The following is an 18,339-nucleotide window of genomic DNA, read 5'->3' as shown; positions in this document are numbered from 1 at the left end:
GGCAGGAGTTTAGGAGGCTACCCAAGAGCCAATCAGAGAAGAGGAGGAAGGAGAAGGAAGGAAGGAGGGAGATGCTCCCTATAAAAACCAGCTCTCCTGAATGCTAAAACTTCCTACTTCCACATTTTCTCTACTTTGTACAAAACTCAACTATTTCTAACACACTCAAATACTGTCTGCCTCAGTGTAATGTTTGGCTATAATAAAGTAGAAAAGACTCTCTTTAAGCCTGTGTGGAGAATTCTGGGTTCTCAACCCTATTCTGAGACTTTCCCTCCCTTTCTCCTTCCCCTCTTTTATCTCTATTTTCAACTAAGAACTGACTGTTTTTAGAGGGAGGGTTAAATTTTGTGTGTACTAGTGTTTTGCCTGTGACTATGTCCGAGTACCACCTGGGTGCCTGGTGCCCTCTCAGATCAGAACAAGGACTCAAAGCCTCTGGAACTGGAGTTTACAGTTGGTTGTGAGCCATCAATGGACACTGGGTCCTCTGTAAGAACAACAAGTACTCTTATCCACTGGCCAGCGCTCTCCAGCTCCTAAGCACTTAACCTTTCAGTTGAGAATATTCTTCTAAATACTCTACTTGGCAAGATTTACCTTCAAGATTTGTGTGTGTGTGTGTGTGTGTGTGTGTGTGTGTGTGTGTGTGTGTGTGTGTGTGTGTGTACACCTATGTGAATTTATATGCACCACAAGTGTCTAAGTGCCTGCAGTGTCCATCATCTCCCCTGAGACTGTGAGCCACTTGATGATACTGGGAACTGAATGAACCTTACTCTTCTGTAATGTAAGCGTGCTTGACTGCCATGCCTCTTTCTCCAGCCCACATGTTCACTTTCCTTTATCATGAAATGCCTCTGTGCTCCTCACAGATGCGGGACACCCTACAACATGGAAAAAATCCATCTGAAATCTCCTTGCTCTCTTTATTCAGAGGGAAGAAAGGTCAGGTAAGAAATCAAGTGAAAAAAGAAAGCCATCACTAGGCATGGTGGCACACGCTTGTAATATTAGCACTCGGCAAGTAGAGGTAGCAGTAAGATCATGAATTTGAGGGCAGCCTGGACTACACAGCAAGACCTTGTCACAAAAAAACAAAAAAACAAAACTCAACCCAGTTCAATGGTAAAGGGTTCATTTAGCATTGCATGACCCTAGGTTCCATCCTGAGGGAGGAGATGGATGGTAGGTAGGTAGGTAGAAGGAAAACTTTTTTTTTTGTAGTGCTAGAGACTAAACACACAGGACCTGAAGCATAATAAAGACAAAGTTACTTTGCTGGGCATGGAGGCTCGTGCCTTGGATCCCAGCACTCAGGAGGCAGATAGGCAGACTTCTGCGAGTTTAAGACAGTGGTTCTCAACCTGTGGGTCATGACCCAAGACCATCGGAAAGCACCAATATCTACATTTCGATTCATAACAGTAGCAAAATTACAGTTATGAAGTAACAATAAAAATAATTTTACGGTTGGGGGTCACCACAACATGAAAAACTATTAAAAGGTCGCAGTGTTAGAAAGGTTGAGAACCACTGGTTTAAGGACAGTCTAGTCTGCATAAAGAATTCCAGGCTAACCAGGGCCACAGCCAGAGCCTGTCTCAAAGAAACAAAAGTAAAGAAGAAAGTAATCATTCTTGCTTTCTCTCCCTGGCTGTGCTTGGACTCAGCCCTGGTTGGCTCCCTAGCTGCAGGAGGAAGGTGGGAGCTAAACCAAATCTTACGATTACATCTGATGGAAATGGTTATACTGCATGTGAATTTAACCTGTACCAATCCAGAAGGCTGAGATGGACAAGGTGGTGCCAAAGCCTCAGGCCTCTATATCACACTAACCCGCCTTGCTCTTTCTCATCATTGGATACCTCTTTGAGCTGTATATGGCTGCACCATCAGTTGCCCTCCTAAATAGTGAAGAAGCTTAGCTGTGAGCAACCCAGTGCCACCTTGGGGCACTTCTTCCTGACCAGTGGAAGCAGCCCAAGCAGGCGGAGGTAGGGCTTTCATCTTGGCAAAGAGAGCTCTCAAGCCACCAGGTATGATGATGATTCCACCAATGCTCCATCCAGGACTGACCCAGGCTTCTCAAGAAGGACTCAGAAGCATTTTTACCTGGTTACCTTTGTTGCTGGCATGACAATCCTTGTGGATAAACCCTGGCTCTAAGGCATGAGCAAAGTTTGGGAGGGACACCCCATCCAGAGCATCACCCAGTACAGAAATACTTGATGACTCAAGTTCCTTTCTACTGGTCCCTGCTCTCTGCCTCTGATGTCAAGCAACTGAACTTTTTTTTTTTTTTTGGTTTTTCGAGACAGGGTTTCTCTGTGTAGCTTTGCGCCTTTCCTGGAACTCACTTGGTAGCCCAGGCTGGCCTCGAACTCACAGAGATCCGCCTGGCTCTGCCTCCCGAGTGCTGGGATTAAAGGCGTGCGCCACCACCGCCCGGCGCAACTGAACTTTTAAGGAACAAACCATCCACCAACTGGCTGCCACCATTCTTCTCAGCCTCTCCTCGTGTGTCAATTTTGTCTGAGCAGTGAATCTTATCATAGTTTTTTCTGATCACCCGCTAGAGTCAGTCAAGCTTTAACTACACGGCATGGAAACCACCCACAATACCATCTTCCTCATCTTTGCGTTGTTCTCATCACCACCTGGCTGGTTCCTTGCCCTTCTGGCTCCTGCCCCACACCCTGGTGTAAACATTGGAACTCCCTCTCTCTTGCCTTTTTTGCTGTTCCTACTTCAACATCACAACAGGAGTGACGGATGCTGTGAAACTCGTGGGCCTACCTCCTTCTACACATGGCCCACAAATTCCTAACAAGAAAGCTGGTAGAGGATGAACACACTTCAAGAGAAGAAATGAAAAGCTCAGAGGAGGAGAAGGAGGCTGCAGCTGAGAGAGAAGCAAAGAGCAGACCCTACCAATGGCCACCCATTCTGAATAAAAATCTTAAGAGTGGCTAGAGAGGTGGCAATTAGGAGTATATATTGCAGGTCTGGAGAAATGGCTCCATGCCTAAGAGTATTTACTGCTCAGAAATGGCTCCATGCCTAAGAATATTTACTGCTCACGCAGAGGACCTGGTTCAGTTCCCAGCACCCATATCAGGTGACACCTAACTGCCTGTAACACTAGATCCAGAGGATGAAACAACATCAAAGGGCATCTGCATGCACAGAGTGCATATAGACTCACACAGGTACATGCATATATACACCAGTAAAAATAATAAATAAGTTTTAAATAGAGTGCATAATGCTCTTTCGGAGGACCTGAGTTCAATCGCCAGAACCCATATTGGTGGCTCACAACCCCCTGTAACTCTAGCTCCAAGGGATCCAATGCCCTCTTTTGGGCCTCTGAGGGCACGTGTGTGTGTGTGTGTGTGTGTGTGTGTGTGTGTGTGTGTGTGTGTGTGTGCGCGCGCGTGCGCGCACAAATAAAATAATCTTTTAAAAATCATCGTAAGAATGACTGAACCATTGTCCTAGCTTCCTCCCACATTAATATATAGAGTGAAAATGCTAATTGGCCTTCCCTGTTGGGTCCACCAGGCTCTGGAGAGAAGAAGAAAGGGACATTCTTGTTCTCTCCCCTTAATCCATCACCCAGGTGCCTTTCAGCCAGTCTCTAAGCAGCCTGTCGAGCACAGAAGAGGCTGGTTAAGCCCTCGGCTAGAGGGGGGCTCTTGCTCCCTGTCTGCTTTCCAAGCTCCCTTTCTATTGCTGTTGAGATTTTCTCACCTCTGAGGGCTTAAGAATTTGGACCTTGACGGGCGGTGGTGGCGCACGCCTTTAATCCCAGCACTCAGGAGGCAGAGCCAGGCGGATCTCTGTGAGTTCGAGGCCAGCCTGGGCTACAGAGTGAGTTCCAGGAAAGGCGCAAAGCTACACAGAGAAACCCTGTCTTGAAAAAAAAAAAAAAGAAAGAAAGAAAAGAATTTGGACCTCGCTGTTTGCCTGGACTCCCCGATCTGTAGCCAGGGTTGATCTTGGGCCTCATTCTGTCAAAGTTAAGCCAAGGTCCCACCTTTCTAAGCTTCCTAGCTTGGGTTACAAACCAAAGCTGACCTGACTTTAACTTCTTCCGTCCTGAGGCTCACAGAATGGGTGTGTGACCTTCCCTCCTCCTCTAAAGAAAGGGCACTTCCTGTAGACTGCTCAGCTATCTCTAGAGCTGCAGCTGCTTTCTCTAGCCTCTTCTTTCCTGTCAGCCACTCTAGCTGGGTTAGAGCAGAACGCAACTACTTCTAATTTGTACTTGTTAAACATCTGAGTTTGTTTCCAAGACACAACTGCAGCTAGTACCTGATAATTTGGTGAGGAACCATTTCAGAGTAAATTTTACTGTTAATGGTTTTGAGCATTTTGTTTTTTGTTTTTTAAGCTAAAATATAATAAAGGTTAAAACATGAGAATGTGTCAGATAACTAAGAACTGAAAAGGAGCCAGGTGAGGAGGCACACTCCTTTGAGGCCAACACTCGGGAAGCAGAAGCAGAGGCAGGCAGATCTCTGTGACTTCCAGGCTAACAGTTCTGTGGTGAATTCTGTCGCAAAGAGTAAGTAAGAGTGACACAGGATCAACTAAATAAACTAAGGAACTAAGTTTTACTATTGCCCTCCCCTCACATGCCCCTATCTGTGCTCCTCCCAGTAATCCTTTACTCAAAAGAACTGGAGAAAATGTGTAATTTTTCATCTTTATTGCTCTTATATCAAGAAAGGCAATTAAATATATAATTAAAATCTAAACACAGTTTAGCTTCTGTGTTTTATTTAATTTAGCTTTTGCACCTGACTTAGCAGATAAGTACCTCTGGTTTCTAGGGAACCTGAAAGGTTCAACTGTTTTCACTACACATCCTATCAGGGAAGAGGTAGCCCCTTTCCAGTGCGGCTTGTCCCTTAGTAATCTGGCTTTAGGAAAAATATGTCCAAAGGTTTGGCTCAACAGACTTCAGAAATCTGGAGAACAATCTTACAAAAAGGTGTGCTGGCCCAGACTACGGTCAATTTCAACTTATGACTTCCTTTTCCAGTGGCCTAGAAAGGTATGAGCAATGCAGAGCTATGAGTTAGTTCTGGGTATAAGCTACCACCACATAAATTGCAAATTCCCCACCAACTTTAACAATTATAGTTTGACTGCAAACAGATCAGAAGAGAACTGAGCCAAAAGAAACTTTAGGTGGATTACCTAAGGATCACTGACAGAGAAATTTATTCTAGAACCAGTTTGGTCTTGTTTATCAATCCCTAAAGAAAAACTTACTTTACTACAGACTACTAGAAATGCCAACAACTGAGCACCATCACCCATGGCCAGACTGACTAGTTCACGTGAGTAGCAAGTGCCACTAACTAGTTAAATGGGTAAAAAGTACTACTGACTAGTTACATGGGTAGGAAGTGTCACTGACTAGTTCACATGGGTAGCAAGTGGAAAGTGATGTGACTAGAAAGGATTCTGAAAATTATAGGCTCCAGCCCTTTCACTTCACAAATAAAACTCTTTAATGAATTAAAGAGCCTTTGTAAGGCTGACAAGGAATGTTTGTGCTTTACCAACAGAACTAGTCCCACCAGGAAGTAAACAGCTCCTCTCATCTACCTATCAGAACTGTGGCTCTCTGCCTCCCAGTCCCTAGCTGCTTCCTTCTCACAGGCCACCACTAACATAAAAATGAATTCACCTCCAAGTATTTTCTCTGCTTACTTTAGCATTTTTCCTGATGCTTCCATATGGGCAAGTACATGTTACAAGTCTCCCTTTACCTACAAGTTTCACCTTCAAGTTTCAGTCATTCATAATTCCATGAAATAAAAAATATTAAACAAAAATGTCCAGAATTAAGAACTGATAAGCTAGGACAGGCAGTGGTGGCACATGCCTTTAATCTCAGCACCAGGAAAGTAGAGCAGGAAGATCTCTCTGAGTTCAAGGCAAACCTGCTCTTCAAAATGAGTTCCAGGACAGACAGGGCTACATAGTGAGACCCTGTGTCGTCCCGTCCCGTCCCGTCGTCCCGTCCCCCCCCCCCCCCCCCCGCCCCAAAAGTAGCAATAAGCTTTAAATTGCACGCCATTCTGAGTAGCACAGTAAAATCTTATGTCAGCACATGCCAATCTATCCAGGTATGAGTCTAATGTGTCCAGGTGGTACAGGCTACTATTTTATTTTATTATTACTTGTTATTAGTAATTTATGCTGTGCCCAATTTAAAAACTGAACTTACTTTCCTAAGTATGTGTGTTCAGAAATAACACAGTATGCACAGGTTCAGGATTACCAGTGGTGGAAGGCATCTAGCCACAGGTTATAGCCTTCTGAACCCATCTCCCAGGTGGTTCACACCTCAATTCACCAGGTAAGACCTCTGCTCGGCTCAAAGCCTCCTTCCCAACTAATTTCTGAAAGCACTGAAGGTCTCCTTGCACCCCAAGCCTAATATAAGTATAGTATGTAAACGGTACAGTAACAACCAAGGCTGAGACCATGCCCAAAGACAAGGGGGAAGAGTGACAGTTGTCCACTGCTATGGCTCCATCACATGCATGGCTAGCACAGGCTGGTGTTCAATACATAGGTTACTGAAGAGATGTACCTATTGCCATAAATCTCTAAGTAATGAATCATTGTGTGAAACAAAACCAAATATATCAAATTTGTGGCACTTTGAGAAGCAATCTGAGAAGCAATCCAGATGCTCAATGTCTGCACTGCTATAGCATCCAAATGACTTTTGAGACAGCAGACAAAATGTTAGAAAATTATAGCTCTGGAAAGCCCTAACCTAGGATCTGTACTCCTCCCTTCTAAAAGCCCTGCATCAATCACTGGCCAAAACCTCCTGGCCATCACCCCAGCACTGCTCCGTCATCCAACAAATAAGGCCACAGCTTGACCCAGAGCCTCCCAATGGCGGTTGTCCTGTCTCCTGTCCTCTCTTCTTGCCCCTCTACGATCCAGACTCCAAGACTCAGGATTCCAACATCAAAGGATGCCTCATGTTCCTCCACATCTGGCACTGCCCACTATACAGTTCTAGCACTCAAGAAGTTAAGACAGGAGCATCATGAGTTTTGGCAAGACCTCAAAAATCACAACACTAAAGTAAGAGAAAAATAAAAACTACTTTTCTTCAATTCAAATGAAAGAACTATGAAAGAACGGTGAGACTCACCCCTTGCCCACACCTTATCGCTCACCTCACAACTCCCAAGTCTGTGTAACACACAGCTCAGCAGCACAATAATTCTCCTAAGAATGGCTAGTTACTGCTTGTGATTATTTCCTGACTCAATTCGGAAACCACTGGAACCCTCCTTTCACCTCAACACCCAGGGTATCAAGAGGCAGGCTTTCAAAGGTTTGCTGAGCAGAACATCACAGAAGCTAACAAAGCAGCTAGGCATATTCTTCTTCCTTCTCCTCCGCTACACAAAGAAACAAGAGCATAAAGGAAGCTAATGTACTAATCCAGCCTGCAGCATTTACTACTGCAGCCCCAACGACTAACTGTCAAACTCAAGAAAAGGGATATAATCACTTCTACAAACAAACGATCTATAAGATAGTTCCCCAGAGCAGATCCTTACCTGTAAAATGTTAGTGAAAAAGTCATGGTAGAACATGGGCCAATCTTGGCGTCCAATATCAACAATAACTTTGCAGAGTTTGTTCCGGATAAAGTAAGGTAAGGTTTTATGGTGAGCCAAGAGAAGTTTGGGCAAGCAGCTACGGATTTCCATCTTATCCTGAGATGGGACCCCAAGCCACATTTTATTGATCAGATTCTGAAAAACAAATACATATCCTTTAATGAGCTGTACACAAAACAACTTAATTCTATAGTTCGCTATAACATCACACACACACACACACACACACACACACACACTCCTCCAACAGTTTAGGACATTTAACAAAAAAGAAATACAAATACTGAAATCTTAGGACACAACAATCCTATCTCTAGGAAGACCTACTGAGTAACTAAAGATGTAGAGTTGTATGTACAAACTTGCTGTTACATCATTGTCTCCAACACGTCTTACTGGCCAACTGGCCACCAAATAGTGACAGTAACAATGTAATGTCCCAATATAAGTGAACAAGCCAGACATGACAGCACACACCTGTAATCCAATCACCTGGGAGACTGAGGCAGGAGGTGGCGAGTTTGAAGCTAGCTTGAGGTACATAATCAAGATGCTACTCTACAGTCCCAGCAGGGAGAGTGGGAAAGAGTCTGCTGTGAGCATGCACAGAAGACAGAACTGGGACAGGAGTTAGCATGACTGTGTCTGGGGTTGGAAGATGACGGCAGAACAACCACTCTCCTTACAAAACATTTAGTCATCTTTGTCTTTCCAATGATAAAAGAAAAAGGTAAGTCACCAAACATGACCTAACAGTACCAGAAAGCCAACCGCCTGCCCAATTTTTTTGGAACTATAGACAAAAAGTTGTCCCCAGACACTAGGCAACTAGACAGGGGTGCCAAGAGGGTGGGTCAAGCTACTGTTTCCCAGTCATCTGTACATTAAAGGGAAAGCCTGGTGCCGTGGTATACAATTTCACTATGGTTTTCAGGAATATGAAATGACCCAACATCTTACCTCAAAAACCGTTAAGCTGTACATCATCACATAGTCATTCCTTGTGCTGGACAGAAAATACAAGCAGAATCTCCAGGCTCCTACTTGCTGGGCAAAGTTATTAAGAAGCTCCTCTGGAAAAGTTAACAAAACAACTATAAAAATACATGAAATTAATACAAGACTAGACTGCCATCATTTTGAAAACATTCCTACCTTCCCATATAATACAAATGATGTCAACAAACAAGCACAAAACCCAGGTGAATAGATTATACAGTTAGTACTTACTCTTGACTCTGGGGGTACCATCAACACAGGCAGTGTACCCTGACATCTCAAGGCCACTGACTTTCCTAAAGATACCTTTTGAGAACAGAGACCTATTGCTCAAGCTCTTGTTTAAGCTCTATGTGGGACAGCAAGCCTATCCAAAATGTAAATGATGCCAACTAGACCCTACAAGCATAAGCTATACACACAATGTTCTAGCATTCTTCAGTGACATCCATACTGCCTGCACTCAGGCAACATGAAGGCTAGAGAATCAGGAAGAGAAAAGTAACAATCCCAGCAGCCATGTGGTGGTTTACCACTGTCTATAACTCCAGTTCCAGGGACTGGAACTTCCTCTGGCCTCCGTAGACACCAGGCATGAAAGTGTACACAGTGTATGGGTGAAAGCAAAACACCCATACACATAAAATAAAAATAAAGCCGGGCGGTGGTGGCGCACGCCTTTAATCCCAGCACTCGGGAGGCAGAGCCAGGCGGATCTCTGTGAGTTCGAGGCCAGCCTGGTCTCCAAAGCGAGTTCCAGGAAAGGCGCAAAGCTACACAGAGAAACCCTGTCTCGAAAAAAAAACCAAAAAAAAAAAAAAAAAAAAAAAAAAAAATCAAATATATTTTTAAGAATAATAAGATAAGATAAAATAATAATAAAGCTTAAAAATAATAAGACATAGCCAGGTGGTGGTGGTGCACGCCTTTAATCCTAGCACTCAGAAGGCAGAGGCCAGCAGATTTCTGTGGCCAGCCTGGTATACAAAGTGAGTTCCAGGACAGCCAGAGCTGTTACACAGAGAAACCCTGTCTTGAAAAAACAAAATAATAATGATGATGATGATGATAACACAAAATACATAAATAAGTAAAAGTCAAAAGTAAGAACCCTAAGAGTTACCAGAGTAGCTCTGACTGTACATCCAGTCACTTAAAACTGGCTCTTCTCGCCGGGCGGTGGTGCTCGCCTTTAATCCCAGTACTCAGGAGGCAGAGCCAGGCAGATCTTTGTGAGTTCGAGGCTAGCCTGCTCTACAGTGCGAGATCAAGGACAGGCACCAAAACTACAGAGAAACCCTGTCTCGAAAAACCAAAAGAAAAAAAAAAAAAAAAGAAGAAAGAAAAATGGCTCTTCTCCTCTCAGACCACTGACAGCATAAGCCAAAAGTCACAATTAATAAGCTACCCACCCCTATTAGTCTAGCTACCCACCATCACCTGTAGGCACAATGCTTGTTAACCACCTTGATCTAGGCACTAGCCATGGACCCTGCCAGCAAGCCTGGCCTATGCAAGGTCTCCATGAAGACACTGCAGTTCTCTGCCTGCCTTGCAACCCTAACTAAGCGCATCAAAGCAGCCTCACTAGCCATTCTACAGAAGGGCTACAAAAATGGTTCAGCACTGGCTGCTCTTGGAGAAGACCTAGGTTCAATCCCCAGCACCCACATAGCAGCTCATAACTTTCTACAACTCCAGTTCCAGGGGCTCCCATACCCACTTCTAACTTCCTCCAGGCACATAGTACACAGACATATGTGCAGGCAAAACTCATAGACATAAAATAAAAATAATTTTCTTAAATCTTAAAAATTCTGTGAAAGATGATGGCATGTCCTGATAATTAAACAAAAGGGTTTTTTTGTTTTTGTTTTGTTTTGTTTTGTTTTTTTATGTAACACAGACACAAGCAAACCAGATAATGTGAGTTATAGCTGGAAATGACATGCTGGGCTCAAGCCAGCTGATCCCTAAACCTGGTCAGAGCCAACCACTGCTATATATACTGCTCCCATTCCTCCACTGTTAAAAGACAGCTGATCCCTAAGCCTGGTCACAGCCAACCACTGCTGTATATACTGCTCCCATTCCTCCACTGTTAAAAGACAGCTGGTCTCATGCGTCCCCCCTACCTACTCTATTAACCTCTCGAGCACTGTAATTTGTCTGGCAGGCAGGTGGGTAGAAGGGCCTTAATAAGACATGGCTTCCGCCGGGCGGTGGTGGCGCACGCCTTTAATCCCAGCACTCGGGAGGCAGAGCCAGGCGGATCTCTGTGAGTTCGAGGCCAGCCTGGGCTATCAAGTGAGTTCCAGGAAAAGGCGCAAAGCTACACAGAGAAACCCTGTCTCGAAAAACCAAAAAAAAAAAGACATGGCTTCCTTCTGTTCCCTTACATCAACTGGCAAAGCCTGGAGTTTTTACGAAGACAACAACAACAAAAAAAAAGCAAACAACAGTTCCAGTCACACACTCAGATTAAGCCACAATGACCAGGTACAAAGATAAGCAAAAGACCAACCAACTGGTACAGAACAGTTCCAATTAGCCAGCATTTCAACTGAACGTCTGTAATATGTGTTGTTTTATGGACTCTCTGTGTTGCTAAGGATAGGGCCCATGCAAGGAAAGTGCTCTTCCACTAAGCTATACTCCTAGTCTGCATAAAAGTTCAATTCAGATATGAATATCTTATACAAGGTTCCACTTTCAACCCATGAATATGCAAATGTGAGCAACATTTAATGAGCAAATCAAAAATTCAAAGAAAAATCAAAGCCAGCGACAAGAGTTTGAAGAAATAAGAGTGGAAGATTATAGGAGACTAACAGAGGAAGATCTACCTTTTTTGGTAAAAATTTTATCTAGTATTTTCACTATAAATATAAAGTACTAGTACCATCAACTAACAAGGTGATCTCACACTGGGTCAGGAGGATAATCAGCATAGAGAACCAGAGTAGCAAGCAGGGTAGGTCTTCTAGGCAAACACTGTTCATCGCCCAGACTCAGCAACCATCAGTGGTCCTCTGTCTATTCTACTTCTCTACAATGTACTCTCTCAGAAAAGAAAGGTGCAGGCTATCGCGAGTACCAACTATCAGATGACACGATGCTTCAAGGAGGCTAGCAAAAAACAGGCTATAGCAAGATGTCCTAGGCACCCGTAAGAGTCTCCGCCCCAAGTGGACTTTGGATGACAGACAGGACCAGGAGGTTTAGCTGGCTAACATGAGTCACGCCAGTGGAGACAGAAATGGGCCTGTAGGGTTCTGAGTCAAAGACAGACCTTAAGGAAAGGTAAGCAACAAGTATGGTTACAGAGTACAGAGTAGTAAGAAAGCACCTTTCACTCAAATCCAAGGTTAAGAGAGGATCCAAAGGGGAACAGACTGCTTGAGCAGCACAGCGGGTCATGTCCCTGAGGCAGGACGTTGACGCTTGAATAAATTATTTCTTTCTAGTATGTTTGATTAACATAACTGTGTTAATGAACATAAAAAGTCAAACGTGGGTTCTCAAACATGCTGAGGCCCCGAGACAGCAAGTGATTACACCTACATGTTCTCTCTGTTACAGAGCCTTTATTCACGAAAACTGCAGAATGGGAAAGGCAACCAAGACAAAAAGGAAGAAAAGGCTGGAAGGCTCCAAAGGTAGACCAGGTAAGGGATTCAAAGACCACTGTCTCAGGCATTCATTCAGATACTTTCATAAGTTGTTCTTGTTTGAAATTAAGTGTTGTGGGCTTCTTACAACAACACTGCTAAGATTAGAAACAAAACAGAGGCTTTCCACTTGACCGAAAGGAAAGAAAACCAATCACTATGCCCTTGCAATTAGGTCTGCAGGCCCCACCTGCCACCAGTAGCACCAAAGCAAAGCCCAGAACTCAAGGGGCACATGCAGGTTTGACCAGCCAAGAGTATCAATTCCTTCTTCCCCAAATCTCACTTACCTATCTCACGTTTTCTTTCATTGGTTGTACAATCATGGAAAAATTCTGTCATCAGACTTTCCAGTGCCCTGAGGGAGGCTTCTTCAGATGCCTGACAAAAGAATTTGAGAAAACATCAATAAATCGCTTCTGCTTCCCAGTTCCTTCCAGGTACCATCTACAACAAGAGTAATTTACCTCCCAAACACCTTGGTTCAATATTCTTCAAATGCACAATTCAAGCCAGAAAAACAAGAGGATTTTCCTTCTGGCTTAAAACCCAGTTTTAGTTATCTACTACAAATGCATGCCAGGTAATTTTAATTATTTATGTTAAGAAAAAGAAAAACAATTCAAAATACAACTGGAGAAAGATGCTGAGAGCAAATTAACAGTCCTGGCCCTGCCTGAATAGGCAGAGCAAACAGATTCTGGGAGGCTTAGAGACCCTACATACACAATCTGGTTAATTAGCCAGATGTTAATTTAATACAGAGGACTCTTGGGGTTTCTGAAGATGCTTCAGAAGTCCTACATACAGTCAGCTTTCAATCTCACATGAGGAGCCAATAAAGATGAATGTGCAGCTGAAAACAAAGCTTGACACACACTCCAAGTTCAACCTACACCGATTAGCAGAGAACAGACTGAGTAGAGATGCCCAGGGTAAAAGGTGAGGCCCTTGAGCCGGGCCATGGTGGCACTCGCCTTTAATCCCAGCAGTAGGGAGGCAGAGGCAGGTGGATCTCTTCAGTTCAAGGCCAGCCTAGTTTAACCCTGGCTGAAAACGTGTCTAAAAAGGTGAGAGAGACACAGCGAGAGAGAGACAGAGACAGAGACCAACCGACCGACCGACCCTGAGAACAAGGGAACCCTCTTGCACATGGATCTCCCAACTCCACTTCCTTTTCATTCAGCAGAACAGCTGTAGTCAGGGGCACGTGCCTGTGGTCTCAGCACTCAGGAGGATGAGGCAGGAAGATAACAAGCTCTAGGCCAACCCTGATTACACACCCAGTCTCATAAGAAGTTTTAAGTATTAATAGTAACAAAAACCACTTGAGCAAAAACCAGCCTGTGAGCAAAAAGGTGAGTATCTGCAGAGCATGACTGAACCATCATGGGCATTATCTACCTGGAAACTCCTGTTATTTTAGTTAGTTCTTAATTCCTTTCCTACTTGCTTCCCTTCCCCAAAGCTCCTCCTTTACCCCCAAGAGCATTTTAAGACAACAGGCTCTCATTTTAACATGTTTTGTGTTTAACTGCGAAAGGTCTGAAGACCTCCAGCCAATCCTCTACTCCTGTGGAAACTGAGGAACTTCAACCATCTCCCTTAATGAGCCATTTACAAGTACAGCACCATCTACACCACCAACACTGGCCATGCTCAGGCAGTGCCAGGCATGGGCTGTGCCTCCCATACTGCTGGCACAGTAGGCTATGAGATGACAAATGAACTGGCCTGCTGAGTGATGAATTCCTCCCCAATAGTATTAGCACTTGTGACTCAAAGAGAAGCTGTTGTCTGAACTGTATAGCTTGCAAGCCAACCCAGTCTATAAAAATTACCAATATGCCAGGTGAATAGTATACATCCAGCTACTTGACAAGCTAAGGCAGGAGGATCTTTGATCCCAGTAGTTTGGAGACAATATAGACACTGTCTTGGTATGTTTCATTAATCAAATTTGGTATGTCATTTCATTTGAGAGAGGGAGATATTTCTATTTAAATTAAAACTACCACCAGGCCTTGGTACAAGTTTATCACTCATGCTACTCAGGAGGTTAAGACAGGAGGATAAGAAATTCAAGGCAACCTAGTGAGACCTTATCTCAAAATTAAGTAAGGGCTGGGGACACACCTCAATTGGTAGAGTCCTTGCCTAGCATGCATGAATCCCTAGATTTGATATCCAACACCACACACACACACAGTGGCATATGCCTATTGTCCCAGCAGTCAGGGAAACTGTAGAGACCCATAGAGGTTTCCTAGTGAGAACTTACTCAGGGTCCAAGAATCTGAGCTTGCTTTACCCAGCAGGGCTGCATAAGGGGATGATTTGACCACAGGTGTGGTTACCAGGTGTTTGGAAGGGTCTACACTTGGCTGGACAGTGTCCTTTGATCTAGCAAGGGGAAGGTCTTTTGCCCCGCCCCTTGGCGTTGTTATAAAAAGCCCTTTTGACTAAATGGAAAAGGCTGTTGGGTATTCACCCAGGTCCTCCCAAAGCTATCCTGTGTTTCTGTCTTTCTCCTCTTCGCTATCTTTCTATGTAATATTTTCTTATCCCTCTCTCCTCCTCATAAGAACCCTTGAAAAGGTGGGAGCTGGCCTCCCACAGAAGATGAAGGCAGAAGAAAATTCAAAGTCATCCTCAGCTACAAAGTTTGAAGCCAGACTCAGGACTGGAGAGAGGGTTCAATGGTTAAAAGCACATACTGCTCTTGCAGAGGACCCAAGTTAAGTTCCCAGCACCCCCGCTGGGTCACTCACAACTACCCCTAGCTACAGTGACATGGGGATCTGACACCTGCGACCTCCTCAGGCACCTTTACACACTGCACACACACATAAGTTAAAAATGAAAAAAAAAAAAAAAAATACATCTTTGAAGCCAGCCTGGCCAGTATGCAATTGTCTCCAAACAAACAATACCAAAAATAAAATAATAATATAAAACAAAAAATAAATAAATAAAAAGTAAAAGGGCTAGGACTAGACATGGTGATGCACACGTTTAATCCCAGTACTCAGGAGGCTGAGAGGCTGAGGCAGGCCAATCTCTGGGTTTTAGGCCAGCCCGGTCTACAGAGTTCCAGGACAGCCAGGCTAATAATGGCACGAGGCATGGGGCATGGGGAGTGGGGGGGGGGGGATGGGGACAAAACGCAGCATGGCAAAAAAATAAAATTTACAGGCTGTAGGAAAATTTAGAGAAATAAAGACATTAGAAAGTATTAAATAACTCAATGCCCAAAAAATAAGTAGGGGGGGGGGAGGGGGAAAGAAGGGGAGGGGAGGAGAGGGGGGATGGGGGAGAGGGAGAGAGGGAGAGAGGAAGAGAGAAAGGAGAGTAATCTTGCACGAATCTTAAACGGTCTTACAATAAAAACTCGGAGCCAGATATTGGGTAAATGTGGAAAGATCAGAGAGACAAAGGAACAAGCTACTAGAGACACTTCTCACCACTACCGGGTCCTCAGGCCGAATGGAAGGTGAGATCCTGTCTCCACACATCCTCTAGCTGAAAGTCCTCAGCCGAAAGGCGCTTGTTCCCGTCTCCTCACACCTTATATACCTTTCTCTGCCCAGTCATTTCACTTCCTTCCTAGTGCTGGGATTAAAGGCGTGTGTGCTTCCCAAATACTGCTAGCAAAGGTATGAGATCTCAAGTGCTGGGATTAAAGGTGTGTGCTACCACTCTCTGGTTGTTTCTCTCCTAGACTGAATCAATCTCATGTAGTCCAGGGTGGCTTTGAACTCACAGAGACAGATCCCTGCCTCCCGAGTGCTGGGATTAAAGGCGTGTGCCACCCCTGTCTGGCCTCTGTGTTTAATCTAGTGCTGGTTCTGTCCTCTGCTCCTCAGGCACGCTTTCTTTGATACACAGTACATCACCACACAGAAAGGAGACCATGAAAAGGGAAGATGAGAGTTCAAGGAAAGAGGAGAGAAGTGGGGCCTCAAGAAACTCCTGAGTCACACACTCCAAGCCCAAGCAGAGCATCAGACATTGCCATGCTGGTGTCTAAGTTAAATGATCACTTACAGCCTCTCCCAAGAATCCACTGCCAGTCAACCTACCCAGCACACTCCACCCCAACCCAAGAAGCTAAGGTGCAAACTGAGAAGCTCCAGCAACTGCAAAGACCAATGGACACGTGGCAGCTCCAGGAGACAGTGCTAGAACCAGCCGAGCACATCACCAGACACAAGCCCAAATACCAGGCTGTTTACTGTGGTACTGTGTTCCCCAAAATATTGTGCATGCTAATAAATTTATCTGGGGTCAGAGACAGAAAAACCACAATATTAAACATAAAAGATAGGCAGTGGTAGGACACGCCTTTAATCCTAGCATTCCAGAGGCAGAGATCCATGTGTTCAAGGAAACAGACAGGCATGGTGACTCATCACGCCCTTAATCCCAGAAAGCGAGCCTTTAATCCCAGGGAGTGGTGGAAGAAAGCAGAAAGGTATATAAGGTGTGAGGACCAGAAACTAGCAGCTTTTGGCTGGTTAAGCATTTGGCTGGTTAAGCTTCAGGCTTTCGAGCAGCAGTTCAGCTGAGAGCAATTGGGATGAGGACACAGAGGCTTCCAGTCTGAGGAAACAAGACCAGATGAGAAGTTGGTCAGGTGAGGTGCGCTGTGGCTTGTTCTGTCTCTCTGATCTTCCAGCATTCAACCCAATAACTGGCCTCAGGTTTGATTTTATTAATAAGAACTTTTAAGATTCATGCTACAATTTACATTCTGATCACTTCAATAATTCCAACACTAATGTTGGGATGTTTCATAGGACATTGCAAGTTTCAAAAAAGGTGACCTATGTACAAGCACTAGATACACTAAGAAGTATCTACCTAGCAAGGATGGCTACCCTGATTTTTACTTGGGCTTATTATTAAGTACCAAATAAAAACAGACAGGAACACTGCAAAACAAAAGGAGTCAGACCTCCTCTGAAACTACACAAGCTTTCAGCTTCTCAGACAAGATTCCAAAATCAAACTGTGTTCATTTACAGTGGATAAAAAAGGAGTCCCAGGCTTCACCTGAGTAAACATACAGAACAGAAGTAGAAGACAAACAGGCTATGTTCAGACCTGCAAATGGTTAAAGGACACTGCAGATCCCAAATGCTTCAGCAAGAAGGCCACTGGAAACTTTGCCAGCTGTTTCAAGTGGCAAAGCCAGATCCAGACTGGCGGGTTAAGGACCTAAGAAGAGCAATGAGGAAGTAGAAACACACCACGTAACACTACCCTTTCAACATACAGGAACGCCCCCAGGACTCTAAGTTGGAGCAGGTAAGGGTCAATATCTCGGGATTCAGAAGCTCAATCTGCAAGCTTCCCATCTTATGCTAAGATTTCTGTTTCAGGCCGGGCGGTGGTGGAGAACGCCTTTAATTCCAGCACTCAGGAGGCAGAGCCAGGTGGATCTCTGTGAGTTCGAGGCCAGTCTGGTCTACAGAGCAAGATCCAGGACAGGCACCAAAACTACACAGAGAAACCCTGTCTCGAAAAACCAAAAAAAAAAAAAAAAAAAAAAAAAAAAAAAAAAAAAAAAGATGTCTGTTTCAGGTCTTGAAGACTAATTTAAAACTAAGTGAGAGGGCTGGAGAGATGGCTCAGAGGTTAAGAGCACTGACTGCTCTTCCAGAGGTCCTGAGTTCAATTCCCAGCAACCACATGGTGGCTCACAACCATCTATGATGAGATCTGGCGCCCTCTTCTGACCTGCGGTCATACATGCTGTATACATAATAAATAAATAAATCTTAAAAAAAAAAAAAAAAAAAAAACTAAGTGAGAGGCTCTCATGATGACAGTGGGTAAAGGCCCTTGCCACCAAGTCTGCCAATCTGAGTTCAACCCCTGGAACCCATGTGATGGAAGGAGAACAGACTCCCAAAAGATGTCCTCTGGTATATATATACATGTGCACCTGAATAAACACACAATTAAATGTATTCAAAATCAATCAATCA

At 44.3% G+C, this 18,339-nt stretch overlaps 1 protein-coding gene across 2 annotated transcripts in view; it reads right to left on the bottom strand.

Moving 5' to 3' along the window:
- The window catches only part of Xpo6 (exportin 6), a 125,428-nt gene that overhangs the window by 68,054 nt on the left and 39,035 nt on the right, over nucleotides 1-18,339 (bottom strand). Inside the window, exons 2-5 of one of the 2 annotated variants that reach the window (XM_052714401.1) lie at nucleotides 15,811-16,948; nucleotides 12,637-12,727; nucleotides 8,637-8,749; nucleotides 7,614-7,811 (exon numbers count right to left, since the gene is read on the bottom strand). In XM_052714401.1, the coding sequence (XP_052570361.1) occupies nucleotides 7,614-7,811; nucleotides 8,637-8,749; nucleotides 12,637-12,727; nucleotides 15,811-15,861 (453 nt within the window). In that variant the 5' untranslated portion in view covers nucleotides 15,862-16,948. The remainder of the gene's footprint in view (nucleotides 1-7,613; nucleotides 7,812-8,636; nucleotides 8,750-12,636; nucleotides 12,728-15,810; nucleotides 16,949-18,339) is intronic. The other variant, XM_052714402.1, reaches the window with a different exon arrangement.

Source organism: Peromyscus californicus, unplaced genomic scaffold, assembly GCF_007827085.1.
Source record: "Peromyscus californicus insignis strain IS unplaced genomic scaffold, ASM782708v3 Scaffold_4__1_contigs__length_199733344, whole genome shotgun sequence".
Classification (NCBI taxonomy): Eukaryota; Metazoa; Chordata; class Mammalia; order Rodentia; family Cricetidae; genus Peromyscus; species Peromyscus californicus.
Note: the sequence above shows the minus strand (reverse complement) of the source record. Positions and strands in the feature narration are given on the sequence as shown.